The 26,212-nt window shown below is 38.2% G+C and overlaps 2 protein-coding genes across 2 annotated transcripts in view; one reads left to right on the top strand and one right to left on the bottom strand.

Moving 5' to 3' along the window:
- The window catches only part of MAP4K5 (mitogen-activated protein kinase kinase kinase kinase 5), a 139,194-nt gene extending 119,753 nt beyond the window's left edge, over window positions 1-19,441 (bottom strand). The window contains exons 1-2 of the mRNA XM_079914284.1: window positions 18,971-19,441; window positions 18,547-18,763 (exon numbers count right to left, since the gene is read on the bottom strand). Of these exons, the coding sequence (XP_079770410.1) occupies window positions 18,547-18,654 (108 nt within the window). The 5' untranslated portion in view covers window positions 18,655-18,763; window positions 18,971-19,441. The remainder of the gene's footprint in view (window positions 1-18,546; window positions 18,764-18,970) is intronic.
- ATL1 (atlastin GTPase 1) overlaps window positions 19,339-26,212 on the top strand; it is an 88,966-nt gene continuing 82,092 nt past the window's right edge. Inside the window, exon 1 of the mRNA XM_079914280.1 lies at window positions 19,339-19,426. The gene's annotated coding sequence lies outside the window, so the exon portion shown is untranslated. The remainder of the gene's footprint in view (window positions 19,427-26,212) is intronic.

The raw sequence follows: 26,212 nt of genomic DNA, 5'->3' as shown, positions 1-26,212 counted from the left end.
TATTGACAGTCATCTAAAAGTTATAGCAACCAAGGTGGTCACCATGAAGATAAATGAGATCAGCTCTTGTATGCCACTTCACTGTTCTTTACATTAGGCCCCTCATCCTATCCCCAGGTAATTTCCTTCCAGCATTTCTTAGGGTCACAAAACTTTTCCAGGAAGCCAACTGGGGGCATCAATTTCAAATATACACCCTTCCTCCAAAAATATCCTTTAATATAACAATAGAGAATCCAGATATCTCAATATTTAACAAGCTATCTCTTGTGGCTAGTGACTACTTCTCAGAGTCAAAATTATGTATCCCAGACTTAAGAATATGAACTACGATACAATAGTAGTAACACAGCATCTGTAAAGTTTGAAGAAAGCCAAGTAGCTGGTCTGCCCACAAAAGAAGCAGTCAATTATGTCATAGGTTGTAAAACCTCTATAGCTGATTCTTTATGGAACATTGTTTTTTACAGGTTCATTCAATCAACAAATATTACTAAACACTGAATACCAAATATTATTATTTAACAAATATGTGCCAGGCACTGATATTGAAACTGGGGATATAATGAAACAAAACAGTGCTGTCTTTAGGAAGCTTTCTATCAGTTGGTGACACAGTGAATAGTAAATACAACGAAGTGTGACAAATCTCTCAAAGGTGATACAAGACAACACAGGAGGCTTCTGAGCCAAGTCAAAGCTGGTTGGAGAAAGCTTCCAGGAAAAAGTAAATCTAAACATGGATATTATGAGAGACTTTCCTGGGAAGAGTGGGGTGGGGTAAGGGATTATAACAGAATTCTAGGCAAAGGTGTAAAGATAGGAAAAAACATGGTCATTTCAAAGTAGTAAAATTATCTTGTATTAAGGGCAACATAAGAGTGTAAAGAGACGATGGTGAGAGACAACATTCCTCTGAAGCTCAGGAAAGACAGTATCACCCACTACCCTATTGTAGCCATCATCTACTAACTTCTTGGTCATCCCTTCTTGTTCACTCAGGACTTTATGGTTCCTGGCTCACAGTCTTCCTCTCCACCTCTTTTCTTGGTACCATTCTTAGAAACTTCAACATCCAGATCTACTCTCTGACTTTTCAATCCTTAGCCTCCTATCTGAATCTTGACTTCAAACATCGTAATTCCTGATCATGACTTCCTACCCTTTCAGCTCACTTACTCTAGTCTTTCCATTCCAGTGATCTTTCCACCTCATCAATCCAGTGCATTCCTATATGACTACCAATTACATCTCTCAATTCCTCACATCTTCCCTTAACTGTCAGGGTTCCATGGTGCACCACTCTATTTATAATCACTCCCTTACAAACAACCTTAACTTCCTTCTCCTCTTATCCTCTGTCATACTAGCCTAGCAAAATCCTAATCTGATTAAACTTGATTATCCACTAATTCCATACTGATATTGAATAGCTAAATGATACCCGGGAAAAAATGTATAAAATCAGACTAACTGGTGTTATTTTCAAATCAAAACACAAACCTCAAACTACAAACTACAACTTCTCCATTAGGTTTGATTTTCTACTCTTCAAAAAGAATATTTTATATCTCTCTCTTAAAGCCTTCAATAATGCCTAAGCCTCTGTTTACTCACTCCTCTATTACCTATCCTAACACAGAATTTCACCTTTTCTTTACCTAACATTGTCCTATGCAGTCCTATGGCTTTAACAACCATCTCCAGGATAAATCTCTCCTCACCCAGCTCCAGACTCCTAAATCCATGGAAACCTGACAGGCATGTCAACCCTAACATGCCTAACACATAACACTCAGTTTTCTCTGCTCCATAAACCCATTCATCTTCACATCTTCCCAATCTAAATAAAATTTACTGCAGCCAGCCAGTTGCTCAAGTACAAAACCCAAGGTCATTCTTCATTTCTTTCCTTCACATTCTTCACATCTGATATCTCAGCAAATAATGATGGCTTAAAAATATAAAGCAAATCCATTAACTTTCCTCTATGTTCTCTGCTATGCTCTAGTCCAGCTTGTCTCCATTAGGAATTAGCAAGCTAATGTGAATGCAAAGGAATAGCAAGTCTAGGATAACCCCTAGTTTCTACATTGTACAAGTGAATACACACTGTGATTCCATTCACTAAGATGACAGACACAGGAAGATGAACACATTTTATGGGTGGAGGGGAAGGACAGTGAAGGAACATAGATAAGGGGCTCAGATTCGAACATACTTAACATTTAGGTTCCTATGGAAAACTAACTGGAGATATGGAGATATCTGGTAAGCCACTTAATAGCTCCTGAAGCTCAAGAGCTAACATGGATTGGAGACAGATTGGGCATCATCAATATTATTGAATCCAGGCCAGTAGATGACATAACCTAAGAGAAGTATGTAGAGTTAGAAGAAAAGAGATTCAAGAGCAGAATCCTAGAATATTACCCACATTTAAGGGATAGGGAAAAAAACTCTCCACAACAGATCACATGCTAGACCACAAAACAAATTTCAATAAACTTAAGAAGAATGTAATCATAGCAAGCATCTTTTCTAACCACAATGATATGAGGCTAGAAATCAACTACAAGAAAAAAAAAACTGCAAAAAATACAAACACGTGGAGGCTAAACAATATGCTACTAACCAACGAATGGGTCACTGAAGAAACCAAAGAGGAAATCAAAAAACACCTGGAGACAAATGAAAATGGAAACACAACCATCCAAAATCTATGGGATACAGCAAAAGCAGTTCTAAAAGGAAAGTTTATAGAAATACAAGTCTACCTCAGGAAACAAGAAACATCTCAAATAAACATCTAACCATACACCTAAAGGAACTAGAAAAAGAAGAACAAACAAAACCAAAAGTCAGTAGAAGAAAATAAATAATAAAAATGAGAGCAGAAACAAAATAGAAATTTTTTAAAAATGGGAAAGATCAATAAAACTAAGAGCTGGTTCTCTGAAAGATGAAGAAAACTGATAAATCTTTAGCCAGACTCATCAAGAAAAAAAGACAGAAGACCTGAATAAAATCAGAAATGAAAGAGAACTTACAGCTGACATAACATATATCAAAGGATCATAAGAGAATATTACAAACAATTATATGCCAATAAAATGGACAACCCAGAAGAAATGTACAAATTCCTAGAAACATACAAACTCTCAGGACTGAATCAGGAAGAAGCAGAAAATATGAACAGATCAATTACCAGTAATGAAATTAAATCAGTAAAAAAATTTTTTTTCCAACAAACAAAATTCCAGGACCAGATATCTTGAAAAGTAATTCTACCAAACATTTAAAGAAGAGTTAATACTTATCCTTCTCAAATTACTCTAAAAAATGGAAAAAGAAGGAATACTTCCAAACTGATTCTACAAGGCCAGCATCACCCTGATACCAAAACCAAAGACACTACAAAAAAGAAAATTAAAGAACAATATCACTGAACATAGATGCAAAAATCCTCAACAAAATATGAGCAAATTGAATTTAACAATACATTAAAAGGATTATACATTATGATCATGTGATATTTATCCCAGAGATGTAAGGATGGTTCAAAAGCTTCAAATCAATCAATGTGATACACCACATTAATAAACTGAAGAATAAAAATCATATCATCATCTTGAGAGATGCAGAAAAAGCTTTTGACAAAGTTCAGCATTCACTTATGATATCATATCATCATCTTGAGAGATGCAGAAAAAGCTTTTGACAAAGTTCAACATTCATTTATGATAAAGACTCTCAACAAAGTGGGTATAAAGGGAACATACCTCAACACAATAAAAACCATATATGACAAATCTACAGTCAACATCATACTTAACAGTGGAAAGCTGAAAGCATTTCCTGTAAGATCAAGAACAAGACAAGGATGTCCACTCTCCCCACTTATATTCAACACAGTTTTGGAAGTCCTAACCTCAGCAATCAGAGAAGAAAAATAAATAAAAGGAATCCAAACTGGAATAAGTAAAACTGTCAGTGTTTGTAGATGACATTATATTATATAGAGAGAAAATCTTTAAGATGCCACAAAAAAAACTATTAAAACTAATAAATGAATTCAGTAAAACTGCAAGATAAAAATTAATATATTATTGTAGCTTTATAGTATAGTTTGAAATCAGGGAGTATGATACCTTTAGTTTTGTTTTTCTTTTTCAAGATTGTTTTGAAACCTATTGTGTCTCTATATACTAGTAATTAACTATCAGAAAGAGAAATTGAGAAAACAATCCCATTTACAATTGCATCAAAAAGAATAAAATACACAGGAATAAATCTAACCAAGGTGGTAAAAGACTTGTACTAGGAAAACTGTAAGACAGTGATGAAAGAAACTGCAGACAACAGGAACAAAGGGAAAGATATGTCATGTTCATGAATTAGGTTAATATTATTAAAATGACCATACTACCGGCGGCAATCTACAGATTCAATGCAATCCCTGTCAAAATACCAACGGCATCTTTCATGGAACTAGAACAAATAATTCTGAAATTTATATGGAAACACAAAACATTCCAGATAACCAAAACAATCTTGAAAAAGTAGAACAAAGCTGGAGGTATCACACTCCCTGATTTATACTATAAAGCTACAGTAATCAAAATGGCATGGTACTGGCACACAGGTCAATGGAGCAGAATAGCAAGCCCAGAAATACCCACACTTATATGGTCAATTAATCTATGGAAAAGGATGCAAGAATATATAATGGGGAAAAGACAGCCTCTTCAAGATATGGTGCTTGGAAAACTGGAGAGCTACATGAAAAAGAATCAAACTAAACTACTTTCTCACACCATATACATATACCTTAAACTCAAAATGGATTAAAGACTTAAATGTAAGACCTGAAACCATAAAACTGAGGAAAACATAGGCAGTACACTATTTGACATTGGTCTTAGCAATATTTTTTTGAATATGTCTCCTCAAGTAAGGGAAAAATTTAAAAAACTGGGCTACATCAAACTAAGCTTTTGCACAGCAAAGGAAACTACCAACAAACAAAAATGCTGCCTATTGAATGGGAGAAGATATGTGCAAACATAATATCCCATAAGGGGTTGATATTCAAAATACATAAATGGCTCATAGAACTCAACATCAAAGAAAAAGAAAAAAACCAGATTAAAAAATGGGCAGAGGACTTGAACAGACACTTTTCAAAAGACACAGACAGCCAACATACATATGAAAAAATGCTCAATACCACTAGTCAGAGAAATATTAATCAAAACCACAATGTCACAGCTATCAGAATGGCTATCACCAAAAAGACAACAAATAAAAAGTGTTGGCAAGGATGTGGAGAAATGGGAACCCTTATGCACTGTTGGTGGGATGTAAACTGGTGCAGTCATTATGGAAAACATTATGAAGGTTCCTCAAAAATTCAAAAATAGAACTGCCATATAATCGAGCAATATCACTTCTGGGCATGTATGTGAAGATAACAAAAATACAGATTCAAAAAGATACATGTGTGCCACTATTCACTGCAGATTTATTTACCATAGCCAAGATATGAAAGCAACCCAAGTGGAGATACACACACACACACACACACACACACACACACACACACACACACAGAGGAATATTACTTAGCCATAAAAAATGAAATCTTGCCATTTGTGACAATGTGGATAACCTCGTGGGTATTATGCTAAGTGAAATAAGTCAGACAAACACTGTATGATTTCACTTGTATGTGGAATCTAAAGAACAAAATTAACAAAACAAAACAGAAACAGATCAAAGAACAAACTGGTGGTTGCCAGAGGGGAGGGGGATAAAGGATGAGTAAAACCAAGTGAGGGAGGTTAAGAGGTACAAACTTCCAGTCATAAAATAAATAAGTCACAGTGATGTAATATGCAGCATAGGGAACAGAGTCAATAACATTGTGCAATAAATTTGTATAGTGATGGATGGTAACTAGACTAACTGCTGCCATCATTTTGTAATGTATAAAAATATCAAATCACTCTGTTGTAATGTGAAACTAATATAATACTGTAAGTCAACTACACCTCAATAAAAATTAAAAAAATAGGTAGGTAGGTAGGTAGATAAGAAGGAAGGAAGGAAGGGAGGAAGGAAGGAAACAGACAAAACTAAAACTACAACTACTCTAGAGATACTGTTCTATTAGAATCTCAGTTTGGAGGAAATTTTAGTAATGATCTAATTCAATCTTTTTTCTAAAAAAGCAATTTTCTTCTATTTAGTTTATGGAGGTCATTTGATCAATCTCATACATTCATTTTGTAGGATAAATTTAGTTGTATAAAGACTTTTTATGATAAGCAAAATCTACTTTCCTATAATTTCTCCTCAATGGTCCCAGTTTTGGTCTGTGAGATAAAGCTGATTGAGTCTATTGCTCCTATGACAAATTTCAGATATCTAAATTCATTGATTTATTCAGTAAGTATGTATTGATTTATTCAGTAAGTATGTATTGCCATTCTTATGGCCGTTAGGGGACCTAGTTCTAATTTTAACTCTCCTCAGACAGAAACATAAAAGCTCCCTTCTATCTATGGATGAAACATGCTAACTTCTTCAACATGCTACATACAGATTCCAGACCCTTACCACCATTCTGATTACTATGTGTTTTGCCTATGTGCTCAAAGTCTGATGTCCAACAAAAATGATAGTAGTTAAAATATTAGATTCATTACAAAAGTCATGTTATAAGTGACTTTTTTCTTCAAATTTCTATAAAGTTATGATATTTTTAAAATTTAAAAATATATGTTGAAAGTGTTATATTCAAACACAATGCAGTACTTTATCCTGTGGTAAGAGTAAAGTGCTTCATTTTACATTCTATTATAAATCTTTTTGGGAAAACAGGAGGTCGTAAACACATATTATATACTATATAAATTATCTAAATTTCAAGGAAACCACTTCCATTAAGATTATCAAATTTATGTCAACAAAATATAATAAGGGTGGAGCCACACAGCATATCCTCCACATGAAAATTTAATATAAAGATTAGTCATTCATTATTTTTTCATTTACTCAGCATCCCTTATGCATCAGGTACTTTAGGTATGAGGGTAGTACTGGTGGGATGACAGCAAAGAATTAAAGATTTATCTGCCTTGTTTGAGTTTCAATGGGACAGATTTTAGATCCAAACAGGAAAGTTTTCTATAGCTTAAAAAGGAACCAACTGCTTCTAGTATATCATTATTTAAATAAGTTAACTGACCCTTTGTCAAGGATAGGGTAGGGGACATATGTACTGTGTAAGAGGTCCCTGCCAGCTCCCAAATTCCTTAATTTTTGTGAAGCAAGTTATTTCCAAGCTGCCTTCCAGATCTAGACAGGTGCTCCCTCTCCCACAGAAGGAGGCTGTACTGCAGGGTTTGCCCCACTACCAGGCAGACATATTCAGAGTTTAAGGCCTGACTGTTAGGGTGACCCCAAATCTGTCCAGATGACTTATATCTCAGGACACACTAAAGCCTTAGTATGTTAGGATACTTACTTGCCTTTGAAAAGAATTTTTCTAATCCTCTCCTAATACAGATTGATTTTACTAAAGGGAGCATTCCTTCTAGAGGATTACTTAAATTGTAATTATCTGGAGGCCCTCATGGCAAAGCAAAAGGAGAAAAGGGCTTGAGTTAAAATTAAAAGTGGTAGGGAAAAATCAAACACGAAAACATAAGTGTAAAATAAGGTAACAGAAATACATTACATTACATTATTAATAATAAAGAGGTAAGAAATATGTAAACTCTCAATCACTGCTGGTGGGTGCAACTATTGAGGGGAATAATAGGTCAAATTCACTGAAACTTTAGCCAGAAGGACTCCCCCAGGATTGGCATCTCTTGCTCCATGTGCAGCCACATTTTCATGCAGTGTGAAATTAACAACGTGGATAAAAATCTCATCACAAGGAAAAAAAGAAAATTTAATTCTAGAAATTTACTTAAAGAAATAATTAGATATGTGAAAAGAATTTGTTCAAGGATACGGATCACAGCATGCTTATAATAAGGAAATACTGGAGATAATCTGCTTGTTCAACAATAATGAATTAAACACTGTACAATGATACAAGGAAATAATACACAAATATTAAACGTGTATATCTACTCACATGAAGTTGTTTGTGACATACTGTTAAATGAAAAAAGTACCTTATCAAATATATATGCTATATACTATATATAGTATGTTTAAATATATGCTTATATAATATATATTATGATCTATGTATGTGTCCTTAATATGACTTTTTAAAAGTCTTGAAAGATATACAAAAATGTTCATCTTTCGGTAAAAGAGGTACATGTAATTTTTCATTTATTCCTATATCCAAGTTTTCGAAAATAAGCACATATTATTTAAAATGTATTTTTTGAAAAGGTAGGAAAGAAGGCTATCTATTCTGAGGCGAGGACGAGAGAGGCAAATAGGAAGGCAAGTCCTACCAATGGATCTACAGAAAGAATAGGAAATTATTCATGGATAAAAAACATTATAGGGGACCCAAGCATCTCCAGTATTACAATTAGGGGCTAAAAAGCTTAAAATGCAAACGTTGTTAATAACTTATTGCAACTTATGTCTATTAAAATATACTGTCATGCCCACATTGGATCCTTCCTGATATTGATAAGAGGTAGGTTTAAAAAAGGACAAAAAGGCACAGGGCACCTAGAAAAGAGGGTGCATGTATGTGAGGGGTAACACATTGGATCACAAGACATCCTTCTCAAACTGTGACAAATTAGACATAGGCAAACAGAAGTAACCAGCTAATGCTACAGAAGGTAGGCTATTCTACTGCCTGAAAGAATTAGCATTCTGTTTATTTTAACTTAGAATAGCATTACCAAATCTAGTCTATGGGACTCAGCTATCTTAGGTAACAATAAGTCTAAAGTTCCAACAAAATGAGCACAAGAGAAGGCACATCAGGAAGGGTGTCTAACAACCAAGAAAAAAAAAGTTTCTCTTTTTACTTATTAACATTGTAGGGTGGCTATGAGCTATTGATAAGTTCATCTCCACAGTAAAAGCAAGTCAAGCCTGGGCTCCAATTTGGAAGTTTTAAGGGTAAGAGTAACGACCAGGTGGGTAACCAGGAAATAGTACTTCTGAAAGTTGGTGCTGAGACCTGAAGCTTATATGCATATTCAAATCAATCCAAAAAACTCCTCACCTCTCAGCAGAGGGGTAAGGCTGCCAAGTCTCATCTGACCATCTGCCCATAATTTGCTTACAGCTTATTATGTGCTAGACAATGTGTTAAGGGCTATGTATACAGCAGTGAATTTAAAGATGTAGTCCCGAGGCAGTTTGGTATAGTGGAAAGAACAGAGATTACAGAGTCAGAAGATCCGGATTCATGTCCTCACAGTGCCACCTACTATCTGTGAGATCTAGAGCAAATATCATACAACTTATGATACAACATAATATATAACATACAACTTATGATACACGCAAATATCATACAACTTCTTCTTGGGTAAACTAGAGATGATAATACATCTGTCCCACCTACTTCATAGGATTATTGTGAGAAACAAGTAATATACTGATTATGAAAGAGCTAAACAAACATTAGTCACTCATTCATTTTAATCCAATTCCATTTTTATAAAAATGTTAGAAGGTGGGGGTCTATATGACTCATGGGCCCAAACACCTCCAAGGATAGACTGGGCTATCAGCCTGGCTTCCCACATCATCTTCTCAAAATCTCAGTGGGAGATTATGACATTTAACAGACATGGTTACACTAGACATAAATTCATCTTGCCTTTTTCAAAGAGTTATCTACACTCTCTAACTTATAGTACTTCACATAATTGAAAAGCAATAGCCTTCTACTAACATTCAAACATGTACAAATACTCAAAATAGTCCGATGCAGCCAAGAAAAAGTGCCTGTTCCAATTTATCTGATCTAGGACTAAGTTCTCAAATTGAAAACAAAGCCCTGAAAACACAAGTATCACTTGTTTATAAGTTAATAAATATCACATGTTTCTCTTCCTGTGTATTTGGTCTGAAACCACAATTTTAAGCTAAGAGTGAAACTTTTATAAATTCTGAAAGGAAAACTAGAATAAGAAATCTAAGTCCATCTGCATTCTATCCCATTGTCTTCATCAAAAACACTGGAAATGATGGTTAAAGTGAAAATACTGAACCTATGAAAATAAAAATAATACTAGATACATTATAAGCCTAAGGCAGAGGTTGTATCTAAAAGTCAATTTTGGAACTAGAATTTATATACCTGCACCAGTGATGGCACTGTTTTATGTCTATTTTCACAACGTTGAAAGTATTTAAGACTTTTATAGTTTTCAGAACATTTCTATGAAAGTAGAAAGGCGTTTTTAAATTATTTGCCTCTAACCATGATCCAGAGCTTCACATCCACCATCAGAACCATGGTCTTTTTCCAGGCAGTCGTAACAAAAGCCTACTTCTACACAGTAATAATAATAAATACAAAATAAGAGTTTAACCAGATGATTTGCAAAACAGTAAACATCCATAACAGAACACTTCATCCTAATAAAACATGTTTTATTTTCAGAGTAACCTTTCACAATATTTAACATAATATCTAATTAAATAACTTTTAATAAGATATCCACTAGCTTAATAAAAAGCATAATTTTAAATAAGATTCTTATTTCCCGCTGTTAACCTATTTTTGCAAGTTATTCACTCTCCCTCACCCTAACATGACAACCGAACAGTCTCTTATGTCAGATTACCAGGACACAGAAAGGATAGTATATTCACACAAACTGTGTTAGAATCCAAAAAAAAAAAAAAACAAAGAAGAAGAAGAAGTGGGTGATGTTTTGATATCAAATGTCAGAGAAAGTACAAGCAGAATATACATCCATCCTCTATCACCTTCACATTTGGGGCCATTGGGCATGTCTATTTTATTAGCATTTAAAGATTAGAGAACACCAGTGGGGAAAGATATAGTAGAAGCAGCTACATATCCTTTGCTTGCAAAATCATGCTATTAAAAAATGACAGAGGGACTTCCCTGGTGGTCCAGTGGTAAAGAATCCGCCTTACAATGCAGGGGACACAGGTTTGATCCCTGGTGAGGGAACTAAATCCCACATGCCGCGGGGCAACTAAGCCCACGTGCCACAACTATTGAGCCCACGCACATCAACTAGAGAGCCTGTGTGCTGCAAACCACAGAGTCCATGCACTCTGGAGCCCATGCGCCACAACTAGAGAGAGAAAACCCGGATGCCACAACTAGACAGAAACCCATGCACTGCAACAAAAATATCCCGTGTGCAGCAACGAAGATCCCACATGCCACAACAAAGACCTGACACAGCCATAAATAAATAAATAAATAATTTTAAAAATGACATAGAAATGGGTAACTTACATACAACTGCTGAACTTAATTAAAATCACAATGACTTGTAGCCCTGCACCAGCCAATGAGATGCAATGGTGGCAATGACTGTGTCTCAGTTCTAATTCCTAACCCTAAGCTTACAATTTAGCTGTTCAGGTGATTCAGTAAGAGAGAGAGAGAGTTAAGACATCCTCTGGTTACCCAGATATCCACTTGGCCAACTCCTTAGTCTCTGAGCAAATCTAATCTTCTCAATGTGGCCTACCCTGTCCATCTCAATATAATTCCTCAACCTGCCTTCCCCATCCCACCCTGGCAATCCTGAACCCCTTAACTTGTTCAGTGTTTTCTTCTTTCCACATCTTTAATCACCTTCTAACATATCATACAACTTATTTATTATGTTTATTGCTTGAGGGCAAGAATCTTTGTCTACATCGTTCACTGGCGTATTCCAAGACCCCAGAACAGTGGCTGGCACATCAGAGGCTCTCCATAAATACTGGTTGAATCTTAAATACTCCTTTCCACCCTGTCATTCCCCGGCTACATTCCAGTTCCCCGTTCATCAATGTGCCTCATCCTAACCATACCCATAGGGGAACAACTGGGGCTGGAAATCAATGGAGGCTCTATTTCAGAGAAGGAGAGAGGGAAAGAGGGAGGAAAAAGAAAGGGAGGGAAGGAGGTTTTAAATTTATCCCCTACCTTGGTCCCCAACAATTCCATCCTAAATTTTTATATTTAATCTTCCTAAATTTTCAATTCCTCCCAAATTCTTTGTCTTGATTGCCTTCTCTGTGAAATTCCTTCTCTAAACTCAGCAACACTCCTGGTCAACTGAGTGATAAGACAATTTTAAAGAATAACAACTGGAAAACTATGATCAGTCTCAATGGAAGAAAAAAAAACAGAAACAGTGGAAAAAACATCTGTGTGTCTCATTTCTTTTCCACTTCATAGCTAAGCTGCTTCAAAAAGTGGTCTACATTTCTCCTATTTCCTTACTGACCATTCAAACCTCAACTCGTCTGCTCTTAATGAACCCTTTCAACTCTTTACTTAAACGACCACTATGTTGCTCACTCCTTCAAAACATTTTTATTGAGCACTTATTATATGCCAGGCACTTAGGCTAGGCTAGCTGATTCAGTGGTAAACACAAGTCCCAGGTCTTGCAGTTTGAGCAGAGAAGGAAGACTGACAGCAACAATGATGAGTGACAAATGGTAAGTATTATGTAAGAAGTCAAACAGCAGACAGATATGACCTTATCTAAAGGACAGAAAAGGCCTCACTGAAAATGCAATGTTTAAAGAGAAATGCAAACAGTAGAAGACAGATGAAAGACAAGAGGAAGACTGTTCTAGTTAAAGGAAATAGTACCTGCAGAAACCTGAAGGACAGAGTAGAGTGCATATAAAGAACCGAAGGAAATTCAGTATGGTTAGTCTCAGGACAGGCAGGGCCTTAAGAGCCATGTCATTCTAAGACTTTATTCTATGAACAAGGAGAATAAAAGGGAATGACACAAAACCTCAGATTTATATTTTTTGGAAGATGAAAACATTTGCCTTACTAGAGTGGGAGGAAACAAGAATGAACACAGGAAATGATAGAGAAGAGTTTTTGAAACTCTTGATTTCTATGGAAAGAACTTCATCATAACATTCTGTTTCTTCTCAGACACCTTCAATACATTATTTTCTTCTGCCACTACTCTAAGACTACTGCCTTTACTCAGCTCTCCTACAAATGTACTCTCCTGGGTGACCTCACCTATACTACACAGGTACCACCCCATAAAGTGACAATGACTCCCAAACCTGTATCCCCAGTCCAGCTCTCTTAAGGACAGAGCTGAACTTCCTACCATGCACTGGACATAACCACCTATACACTGTCATACATCCAAAACCAAACACAAGATCCAGACCCCACAAATCTGGTAGTTCCTAATTCTGCTGAGGGCACCAATGTAGTCACCCAAGGCAGAAATTCTGAATGCCACTGACTACCTGTTTGTCCCTCACTCATCACCACGTATATTTGATCATCTAAATCTATCAGTTCCTTTCATCCCTATAGTTCCAGAAACTTTGTCTAATGAAGCCTCTACACCATGAGAGATTCCCTCCTAAAGTCTTTCTTCAGTTTACAGGAAGAAGTCCAAATTCTTTGCTATGACATACAAGGTCCATTATCTGGTCCTTTTCTGTCAGAAAATAGCTTTTGTTTGCCATCTATGGAATCCCTGCCAGATTTGGTCACACGAAACTTGGAAAGCAGAAGCAGATCCCTCAAGACTCACTATGGTTTCTCAAGCCACCAGGTATTTGCACACCCTATTCCCACAGCCTAAAATTTCTTTCCCGCCTTGTCCACCTGGAAATCACCCTGCACTCTTTTAAAATCCAGTCAATGTCCCCTCCGCTTTTAATCTTCCCTGGTTCACATCATAGTTCTCTCTCCTTTCCTCCCTTCCCCAGTCCCCACAAAAAACAGAGTTGGGCATATCTTCCACTTCACTTCTATTCTGGCACTTACCAAATTATGACTGTTTACATGTCTGTTTTCCTGACTACATTATATGTTCCTGTATGTTGATAGTGTACTTTCTCTTTCTCGTGTTTGCATCCCCATACCCTACCATACAGTTGGCACTCAATAAGTATTTCTTGAATAAATGAACGTTTACAGAAGTGTTGTGATGTAACAAGCTTTGTCTCTGTACAATGGGATCCTGGGGTAGGCTTTAAAGTATCAAAAGCCATTCCAGAATTGTGACTTTTGGCTTGGGGAAGAGAGAGGGAGGGCATATATTAAAAAGGGATTCATTACAGTGGACCCAGTTCATCCAGCACCCAAAGAACCCACAGAAGTGATATGACTGTGTGCCACAGATTTCTACACAAATTATAACATTTAAAATTGTAAAAATTAAAAATTGAAAACAAATATGAAACTCATAACGATTAACTAAATGAGAGTTTGTTCAATGGATCCTTTAAAAATGGTATTTTTGAAGACTATTTAAAGACCAGGGAAAATGATGGCCATTCCAATCAAGTAGAAAAAAGAGATACATCATGATTCCAATTTTATAAAAGCCATGTTTAAACATACTGGTTTAAAAACATTTAGGAAAAAAGCCTGAAATAAACTGTATTAAATTATTAACAGTATTCATCTCTGGTAATTTTCTACAACTAATATCATTTAATAAATATTTATTGAGCATCTATCTCTCTGCTACTGTACAGTGAAAAGCAGGAGACATCTGTTCCTGTCCTCCTGGAGCTAAACATGTCACACTTTTATAATCAATCGGAAAAAGCAATACAGGTTAGAAAAAAATACATGAGATTGCCCACTCTAAATTTATAACCCACAAAAAATAAAAAAAGATTACTAAAACTTCTCTGGAATCCAGACTGGGGACAATTTTGATCTAAATATTTGGATAAAGACCACCCAAATGCCTTGTACTGTTAATTGTGAACCGTATCATGATACTACAACAGTCCAGATCACTATGGACAGAAGGTAGTAGAGGCACTAAATCTGCAGGCTTCCTCTTCCTGTTAGAAGATTTAAAAATTAATGATAATTATAAATAAAATTTGCTCAGTTGAAACTTAATCCTTCATCTTCCACCACATTTCTTTTCTCTTTTGTGTTTCTTTCCCCTCCACTATTTCCTGCTTTCACCCTCAATGATTTACCCTATTTATCTAAAAGAAGCTTTATAGATAAATAGCATTCTTCTTTCTACCAGGGAATAGCCAGTTTAAGATTGAGCTCTGCCCTCTTAAGGAGTCTCAGGGAAGACAGGCGCTTTCAAAGATTCAAAGGGGATCTGTGTTTTTGAAAAACATGAAAATAATTCACAAAAAATCTCAAGGCTGTGGTACTTTTAAAGCTCCAGCTCCATAAGATAAAAAAAGAAGTAGGGATAATATCTGACTAGAACAGCAACTAATTTACCTGCATTATTCTTCACTGTAATTATTTTGCTAGTTTACATCACAGATTGAAATTCTTCTAAAACTTCCTAGGATTTTCAGCTCATCCTAAACACAGTGATAAATAACAAAATTAAGTGCTCTGAGTTAAAAACTTCAGCACTACAGTTTGAATGTTACATGTTTTTAGGCATATTAAGGAGCAAATATAAACTGATAAAATTCTGTAGGACTTCGAATGCTGAAAATGGATATGCTATAAAATAGTTTTCCAGAAATATTTTTCCTGGAGGACTCAAATAATTGAAATTTGTAAAAATATATATACAGGATATCATAATAGGCATTACAGGAATATATAGAATATTAAATGCTAACTTAGTGTTGTATATGCCCAGATATGCCCAGTAAGTATAAAGTATAAGGTATATGCCCAGAGAATTAGGGGACAGAAAGACTGATAGCCATTCATTCATTCATTCATTCATTCCTCAAATGTTCAGAAAGTACTTACTCTGTGCCAGGCATAATTCTAGGAACTATCAGAGATAGAGCAGTGAATAAAAGAGATAAAATTCCTGCCCTCAGAGAGTATGTTAGTGGATTGAGATAGATAATAAACAAGAAAAAATAAGTAAAAAGGTGGGATGAATTGGGAGATTAGGTTTGACATAAATACACTACCATGTGTAAAACAGACAGCTAGTGGGAACCTGCCATAGAGCACAGGGAGCTCAGCTTGGTGCTCTGTGATGACCTAGATGGGTGGGATGAGTGGGGGGGAGGGAGGTCCAAGAGGGAGGGGATATATGTATACATATAGCTGATTGACTTCATTGTACAGCAGAAACCAACACAACATTGTAAAGCAATTATACTCCAGTAAAATTTTTTTTAAATGACATTAGATGGTGATAAGTGCAAAGATAAAAGAAGTAGGAAAAAAAGACTGAGAGGATATAAAAGCAAGGAGGGAAGGGAGCAAGCCATGTGGCTGAGTAAAAACATTCTGAGCAGAGGCAATAGCCAGAACAAAGGCCCAAAGGTAGGAAGATGGCAACACTGGCCTGCTTGCTCTTCCTTATGTTTAAGGAAGAGCAAGCAGTCCAGTGTTGCTAGAAGAGAATGAAGGAGGGTGAAGAGTGATAAATGAGGTTGGAGAGATAAGGGGGAGGGGCTGGGGCCTCCTGGAGGCTTTGAGTAAGGTAGGATGTAACAGTTGGAAATGGGGGTGGGAGGTAATTCCAGGTAATTAGAACAAAGGAAAAGACAAAGAACCAGGGTTTTGAGGATATTTAGGAATTAGAGGCTGGCTTGGTGTGGAATGAGGATACACATAAAGTAAGGGAGCATGAATATGAGGGAAGGGGATCATTTGTGGGGAGGGTGTTTGAAAGTGGTGTATGATAAATATTGTCTTGATCCTCTGTTTAGGAGCTGTTGAAGAGAGAGATAGGGCAGGGAGGCACCAGGGTAAAAGCCGAGCATTAGCTGTCCCTTTAATATAACCCTTTGCTTTCCCCGGCAAGGATAAAATCCTGCTCCAGACAGTTGCTTTAGTTGTTATATTTATAAAGAAAAAAGGTGAAGACCTTGGGAGTTTTGTGGGGAAAACATTTTAAATTTTCGTGTAGTAGGAAGGAGAGAAAATATACAAGAATTGGAATTCAGATTATTGTATTATTAACATGAACTGAATTAATTACCAATTGTGTGACTAACATGAACTAGTGTAATACACAGTGAATCATAAGATGAAGGTAACTAAAAAGTGGGACTGAGAAGGCAAATAGGAATTTCCATTGTTTAAAAAGCATTCCACAACATGTCTAATCCATGAATAAACAGTTAAGAGTTAACTACCCCTAATTCTACATAAAGAAGAGGATTCTATTATAATTACCTACTTTGAATTAAAATTATTCACAAGGCAAAAGCTGGAACCGTCCTCCCAATTCAACATCCCATACAGAACAGTACCTAGTACAGAAGATTCAAATGCTTGTTTAAAGAATAAAAAGCCTACCCATTACATTTCATCTCAATAGAATCAAACAGTGCTAGAACTGTCATAACACAACCTCAAATTGTTACTATTAATAGGGAGGATATTACACAAAAACAGAAAAGTTAGGAAGAAGGGATGTTTTTTCTTCCATATTACCATATTACCTGTAAAAAACAACATACCCTAAAGGCTGGTTAATTACCCATATGACACAAAGCCATTTCAGGTATATGAAGGAGTGCTGTTTGGAATAATGGGATACCTAACATCATTAAATCCAATAAACAAAGCTGTTCCGAATCAAAGGAAATTTCCCTTGATATACCCATGTGAGTTGCATTAGTGCTCCCTTTCTGGAACAGAGAACAAAAAGCATAAGGCAATCTAAAACAATCTTTCCTCTTCATCCTTCAAGAACTCAGTGGATTTAGGGACCTGGGTTTGCTTCTCTATGATGTTTTTTTTAAATCTCAAATTAAGAGTAACTCATCCTCATCATTTGTCTCAAATAAAGCAAACGAGTATAATAAAAATACAGCAGCTCTTAACCACTCTTGGTCATGGTATGTTATAAATCTCAAAGAGAGGAACTGCTAAAGTAGAAAAAGAATCATCAAGCGGATACAAATAATGAAACTTCTGCCGGGAAAAGCATCGTTCTTCACTGGGTAATGTTTGTGCACAAGTCACTCTGACCCAGTATTAGACTTAAAATTGAGAGACAGGGTTTCATAGGGCTTTTTAAACCACGATTATCCATGAAAAAGTTTTTTATGCAAATGTCGGAATGTCAACATACTTTCTGGTCTACTGTTTTCCAGGAAGCATTTTTCCATGCTAAGACAAGAACATCCTCAAGGGCAACTCCATAAGCGGATTCGAACTCCCTTGGATACCATAAATAAGCGTTAAAAACCCTTTACACCACAAAAAAGTACTACGGTAGTTTGCAAAGGTGTGTTTAGTTCTGCTTGTTGGAGCGATTAGAGCAAGCAGTGAATAAAAGGTGCCCTGAATCGAGTACACTGAACCCGGCCGCGGCATCTCCAAGATGCAACAATAAAAGCATCCTCCCCCCTCCTCATACTTCCCCAGAAAGTGGCCCTATACCCGGGAGCCAGCGGGCCGCAGGGAGAAAGCCCGGCCTGCCTCACCTTATAGACGTCCCCGTAGGTGCCGCTGCCGACCCTCTGAACGAGCTCGTAGTCGTGCTGCGGGTTCCGCCTCAGGATGTCCGCGCCAGGCCGCAGAGGGGCCTCCATCTTCGCTCAGGGCCCGGCTCCCGCCGGCTCTGCCCGCGGCGCCCCGATTCCCGCTAACAAGGACGAGCGGCGCCGCTTCCCAACATGGAGCCTCTGCCCGCAGCTCCGCCTGCACGAGGAACGAGCAGAGGCTACAACCCCGAGCGGCCCAGCCCCGTCCCTTCCGCCCGGCCGGGGCCAGCGAACCACCGGGCCTGAAAGGGTCCCCGGCGCCTAGTCGCCGCGTTCCGGCCTCGGCCCTTCCCCCCTCCCCGACCGCCCGCGAACTGCCGAGCCGGGTCTGCCTGCCCGCCGGGGCCCGGGGCCGGCTGGGTACCTGAGGGGAGCGGCCCCACTCTTTGTTGAGCGCCGCGCCTGGGACCTACTTCCTCGCCGGCGCCAGCGTCCTGCTTCCAGGCGCCCGCCGGCCGCTCCAGGTTCGGCGCCGTCTCCGCCTCCCGCTGCACCGCACGTTCTCTCGCGGGCGGCGGAGGGGCGTACCGTCGCCGCCGCCGCACCACGCTCTCCACCCGGGGCTGCGTCACCGGGAGACACGTTCCCGGCCAGTGTGGGTCGGCGCCCAGCTGCCCGCCCGAGTACGCCGGCCGCAGGGCCAGAGTGCCGCCCTGAGGCCTGCTCGGGACACGACACTCTCCCGGCCGGGCCGCCGCGCCCCCCGGGCCGGCGCGTCCTTTCCGGGCCCAGGCTCTGCTTCCCACCCTCGGGGCTTAGGGACGCCCCCGGGCATTCGTGGGCCGAAGCGCCTCCGCTAAACCGCCCCCCGCTTTGTCAGGTAATCTTAGAAGGTAACGGCTAGAGGGAGAAGGGTGGGCACGAGGGCGAAGGGAACGCAGCCCTCTCAGTTCAGAAAAGGTACGTTGAGGGCACTGGGCCAGGTGAGAAGTCACCTGGCAGTGGGGCACCAAGGAAGGAGGTGGGGGAGTGGAGTGCCAGATTAACTAAGTCGCGGCACACCCTACTGCACCGTCCTGTTTTGCAAATCATTCTCGGTGATACGAGTTTGAGGCTTCACTGCACGCCTGCGCAACCTGTCTTCTGCTGAGTTTTCCCAAGACATTTCTGAAAGTCTGAATTCCTAGGAAGTCTCGATGGCCTTTATCCCTGTTGGGCACACGCGGTGTCTGAACGCGGGTATCGCTCCTTGGGTCACGAGTTCTGCAGAACCTGAAACAAAGTCAGGGACCACAACCTGGTTCTGGCTCTACCACTTCCTCAGTATGTGATCTGGGACAAGAAAGACATCGTATTTGGCAATGTCTCCGTATCCTTATCTGCAGCTTGAAAAGGATAAGGTTTTGCATTAGACACCGGAAGTGTTTATAAAGCATTTTACAGGATTATAAAAAGGGTTCTCAAAATATAAAAGGTTGTAAAATACTTCATAATGCACAGAATATGGAACAGGAGTTTAGGGAAGTAATTTGGCTGATATTAACAAGCTGTTTTGCAGTTTCAGTTCCAGTCTTGTTCTGAAGGTAGAAATAAAGTTGCCAGTTTGTACACTGGCAAAGTTATTTCTAGAGCCCAGTGAAGGTTTGAACAAAAAAGCCAGCTAACACTTGGCCATTGCATTTAGTGACTGAAAAAAATCACAAAAGAGCAAGTTGTTGGCTTGCGGCTTTGAACATCCAATTCAATTCCATTCTTGGGCAATGTACTCCTTGTTGTTGATCATTGTAATCAATTGCATAATGTAGAAATTAAATTCACACCTTAACAGGACAGGGAATATATGTATTTTCTTGTGCTCCGTGCACAAAGGGCACTTATTTAGGGAACATAAGTAAGCTCAGACTTAACATGCTCTATGGACAAAGCCTATGTGTTTGCTGCATTGAAAAAATGGTTGAAGAACAGTTCCTTCTTTCAGAGCTTCTTGGCACTTGTTTTGGTGGGCAAATACTTTTGGCTTCAATGACTCAAAATCTTTTCAAATGTTCTATTGGTATCCTAGTACTTATTTACTGTCATAGATTTCTTTTTTTCCCCCTTTGATCCTATAAGCATTGATTCTTTTTCTAGTCTGAAATTTATTTATCCTTACTTATTTATACCTACATTATTCCTCAGAGAATTTGAGGCAGCATACAGAAAATGCATACTATAACATAAGATAAAAATGAGGAGATAGGTATGATGTTAAAGAAAGGAAAAATAAGAAAGCAGAACAATACAGCAAATTGGCCAAAGCAGAGGGTTTTATAGTGTTTTTGAGATCACAGTAAACCAGTTAATTGAGAGAGAGTTACATCTTTTCCTGATACTAAGAGTTTAGGAAAACTTACCTCATGCGCCTTCCTAAAATGAAAACTCTGAATTCCCAGTTTGAAACAAGGATAAATGTTTTTCTGATACTCCTTTAAGCATGTTAGTCTTGAAACACAATGTTTGATTTGAATTAGGCAATAAAAAGTTTGAGGTCATAGGCTTCAACAAGACCCTGGAGTGCAGATACTTTATGCTGCCAGTAATGGCAGATCCACATGCTTTGATCATCAACCCAGAGGTGGCTAGCATGGAAAAAGTCAAGATTTTATGTGGTGGTTAAGAAGTGTCTGCCATAATCGTTCTTTTACTTGTACCACAGTTGTTGCAAGCAAAAAACATCTGCTTTATACTAACTCCAAGAGAATCTTTAGAATTTTTAAATACTGGTTGAGTTAATTTTATCAAGATCAGTGACGTCATAGCTTGTCTGTTAAATATTTCATGGTTAGTAAAGAAATTCACATTCAATTTCCATAAAATAAACATACAGTGCATAAATTTAAATTTATGTCCTAAACAATTAAGCACATGGTTTCAAGGTTGAAGGTAACATAACAATAAAAAGTTTTCAACTGAGCACAGAAGAGTTTCTTACAAACTACCAAATTTCATAATGCCAAGGTATTGAATAAGTATGGCTTGATATAACTGTCATATATTCTTTGTGTCTTCATAATATCTGACATGTAAATATATTCCATGTTTTCCTGTTATCTACCTAACGACCTTTTATGGTTTGCTCTATGCTTTATAGTGTTTTTCCCTTCTTTCCAAGTTCTTTAGTAAAATGCTAATTATAATCTGTGGCCTTTTGTTTCAATTTTAGCCGAGGCTTAATTTTTTAAAATTGGGGGACACGGGGACTTCCCTGGCAGTCCAGTGGTTAAGACACTGCGCTTCCACTGCAGGGGGCATGGGTTAGATCCCTGGTCAGGGAACTAAGTTCCCGCATACAGCACAGTGCAGCCAAAAAAACAGAAAACAAATGAAGGACATAAAATTTTTCAACTTCTACCTAGGTAAGTTTCACAATTTAGTAACCAAGACAGAATGGCTAATTAAAACCCTCAAGTGTGACAAAACAGAGCATGAGGACAATAATTTTAGTATGGAACATATAGGCTTAAACAATATAATTTCCTGATGAATCTTCCAACATAAGCTAGTTGCAAAATGTAATTTTATGTGATTGAGCTTTATAGGTTTGTTAAATATAAATCAATTAAATATTGGAAGGCATTTGCCATAATTATCATTTGGATTTTGAAATAGTTAAACTATTCTTTCTGTTACTAATGAGGATCAGTTGTCTGTTGAGGCCAAAACTGTGTTTTCAAAGTATAGGAGAATTCTGTTTTGTTCTGGAGAGCAGTAGAACATGTGTCTCATTCAGAATCAGTATCAGGTCATTATAATGGGAGTTTTCAAAAGAAGAGTTGAGGAAGGCAGTGCACATCCTTTTTTTATCCAGCTTGAATTGATCATCTGATATGTAACTTTGATCCCCAGGGTGGTTTTAAAGTTTATATGAGAATTGATACAGGGGTTCCTGTATTCAGCTCAGTTGAAAAGCAACTCTTGGCTTGCTACCAGGGCTCGGCAGATACTAAACACCTGACCACAGGATTCTAAGTGATTTTGTGCTGTGAACTGCTCTTTAGGAACTGGATTTTATCTGATGACTCATAAATTGAACATGGGCAGCAGAATTCCATTGTCAAATGGAAAGGTATATACTGGGGTAGCCTGAGCTGATCTGGAAGGCACAAGTAAAGTACATGGACTAACTTTCATTGTACCTGCCCCTACTTCTTTGCCACCTTTTTTTGAACCCTGTCTTTGGGCTCATGGTCATTTAGCAGAGGAAGGAAAAGCTTGGGCCTGGTTTATTAATGGTCTGGATGATGTACTAGCACCAACTAGAAGCACAGAGCCACTGAATTATGGCCCTACTTCATAGTAAAGTGGTCCTGAAAAATAGAGATGAAGAGAAATTTTCCTAGAGGGCATAATTTTGAATAAAACATCTGGTTGTCCTCTGTGTTAGGAATGAAAGAGAGCCTGAGGTATGGATCTATACTGATTTATGCACAGTAATTAATAAGCTGGCAATAACTTGGAAAGAAGATGATCAGAAATAAGGAAGTCAGTGGGAGATGTATTATGGATGGAGTCTCAAAATTGACCCGGAATGTGAAAATGTCTGTGAACCATTTGCCTGCCCACAAGAGGGCATCCGTCCCAGTAATCAGGTATACAAGATGATCTGTCCTATGGATGTCAGTCAGCCTCTACCTAGTTACCTTAGTACTAGTTCAGTGGGGCCATGTGGCAATAGGAATGGAGGCTAAACACAGATTCAGTGGCATGGGCTTCCACTTGCCAAGGGTAATACGGTTACTGCCTCTATGGTGTATTTAGCTTCCTTATAGCAGAGGCCATTGCAGTGACCCTAGTAAGGTACGATTCCTTAGACCAGTCAGTTACCTGGTGGCAGTTTAATTAAACCAGGTCCCTTTGATTATGGAGGGAAGAGCAATTTGTCCTCATGGGAATAGATACATAGTCCAGATACAGGTTTACCATCCCTGCTTGGAAAGCTTCTACTAGTACCACAATTATGGACTTACAGAATGCCTTATTTCATCACTATGTATCACAAACAACGTTAAATTTGAGCAAGAAACTCATCTTACTATGAGGAAGTGTGGCAATGGAGTCATGCCCATGAAATTAACTGATCTTACCTCAAACCCATCACTTAGAAGCATCTAGTATGATACAATGGAGGAAAGTCCTGCTGAAGGATCCGTTGGCTGAGAGATAACCCCTATGAGGATATGATATAGGATTTAACTCAGTAGCCAATATATATTGCCATCTACCCCATATTCAGAATGCATGGGCCGAGCAACCAGGGGGTGGAGGTAGGAGTGACCCTTTTATTATTCCTAATAATTCAGTTGAAGAATTTTTGTCTGTACAACTTTGACTCTAAAACATTGGGCTTGGTGGATCTGAAGGCCCTGGTGTGCAAGGGACAGATACTTTCCCCAGATAACCCAGTCACAGTTCCATTAAATAGGAAGCTGACACTACCACCCGGGCTATATGAGGTGTTCAGACCACTGAGCCAACAGTTAGAGAGGGGTTCATTGTACTGGTTGGGGTGATTGGTCTTAATTACCAAGGGGAAATTGGTTGTTGCTCGACAAAGAGAATAAGGACTATATCTGGAACCCCAGGTATACACTAGGGTACCTCTTGGTTTTCATATGTCCACAATTACTGAACAATGGGAAACTGCAGCAATCCAGTAAATATAAGACCAGTAAGGACTTGGATCCTATGGGAGTAAAGTTTGGATCACCCTACCAGCTGAGATACTAGTGGAGGGTGAGGGGGAAATGGAAGCTATGATTACGACCTTGGGCATTCTGCTCAGAAACAATCCTCTTTCTGTATTATCAGAACCACAATTTTGTGGACCTTTTCTGAGTGGCTATGTCCATTAAAGGACACTGAGACCTTCCCCAGTCTTAGGGGGTAAATATCGATTGGCCTAGCCTCATTCCTCTTGTTAAGGGGATGGTTTAGGCTTAGACCATTGTGGACAATGACACATGAGGAAAAGTCTGCTGGAGTGCTTTTTAACAAGGTACACAAGACATAGACATGCCTTTTTCTGTCTCTAGGCATGGCTGTGTGCCTCTGATGACTGGAATGGCAGATGCCGTTTTGGAACTATGGCAGGAGCTTGCATTAGAAAATAAGCCCACACACAGTATGGTAGAATGCAATCTTGGTCCTAGTGAAAAAGTCTGCTTGTATTCTTCAGTATCCATTTCTCTTCTTTCTGTGGTATTAGATTCCCCAAATTTTAGTTAAATACATGGTATATTTATCAACTGCGTGGGACATGTATGGTCAATGGTATTTGAGTTGAGCTGATGTGTGCAACTTCTGAGTTGTACCTGCAGATTGGATATATCCACTTCTTCCTTTTCTTCCTTTCTACATGGCTGGAATGAGGATGTGAATGTCCAAGCAGCCATCTTGGATTACATGATGGAAGTCCCAAGTTAAGGGTGGAAGAAAGTATAAAGAGGCCACTATATTAGTCCTGGATGGCTTACACTCAGATTATTTCATGAGAGAGAAATAAGTGTCTTAAACCACTGTAGTTTTTTTTTACAGCAGCCAATTCTTTATCCTAACTTATCCATGATGATGTTGCACTGATGAATGAACCACCATAAAACCAACCTGTCTTCAAAAAAATTAGGACAGTAAATGTCCTTTTATTTAAGCCATTTTGAGTTATAGCCAAAAGCGTTCTAACTGATATACTTTAACAGGATTGCTAGTTATAGAGGGAAGGAGCAAGTTGGATCATCGATTACTGAAAAACTCCTGATTGAGAGTTTTTTGGGGGAAAATGAGCATGGTGAAGGAACCAATAGAAGAAAAAATAATTGAGGTTATAGGAGGGAGGGAATAATTTTTGGAGTAATATCCCAGAGGAGTCAGGAGGAGAGAGGATCTAGAGTACTAAAGTACAAATACCTTTTCCTCTTTTTTTCTGATTTAAAATAAACTTGACTTTGACTTTTAAAACACAGCCTTATTGAGATATAACTCACATACCATATAATTCACCAATTTATATAACTAAGTGATTTTTAGTATATTCACAGAGTTGAACAGAATTGATTTCAATAAAAATTTTTAAACATTTTTATTACCCCCAAAAGATGCTTTGTATTCAATAGCAATTGCTCCCCAATTTCTCCCCAACCTCCCACCCACCCTCTCTAGCCTTAGGCAACCTTTAATCTACTATCTGTCTCTATAGATTTGTCAATTGGGGGCATTTTATATAAATGGAATCATACAATACGTGGTCTTTGTGACTGGCTTCATTCAGTTAGCATAATGTTTTCAAGGTTCATCCATGGTGTAGCATTTATCAGTACTTCATTCCTTTTTATGGCTAAATAATATTCCATTGTATGGATATATACCATATTTTGTTTATCCATTGATAGTTATTGGTATTTAGGTTGTTTCCACCTTTTGGCTACTACAAACAATGCTGTTATGAACATTTCTGTACAAGTTTTTGCATGAACATGTGTTTTTCATTTCTTTTGGGTATATATCTATGAGTGGAATTGCTGGGCCAATTGGTAACTCTATATCTAACTTTTTGAGAAGCAGCCAGACTGTTTTCCAAAGTGGCTGTATTCCCACCAGCAGTGCCAGTTTCTCCACATCCTCACCAACACTT

This window comes from Stenella coeruleoalba, assembly GCF_951394435.1.
Source record: "Stenella coeruleoalba genome assembly, chromosome: 2".
In the NCBI taxonomy this organism is placed as follows: Eukaryota; Metazoa; Chordata; class Mammalia; order Artiodactyla; family Delphinidae; genus Stenella; species Stenella coeruleoalba.
The sequence above is the reverse complement of the archived record's forward strand: the minus strand, read 5'-3'. Positions and strand labels throughout refer to the sequence as shown.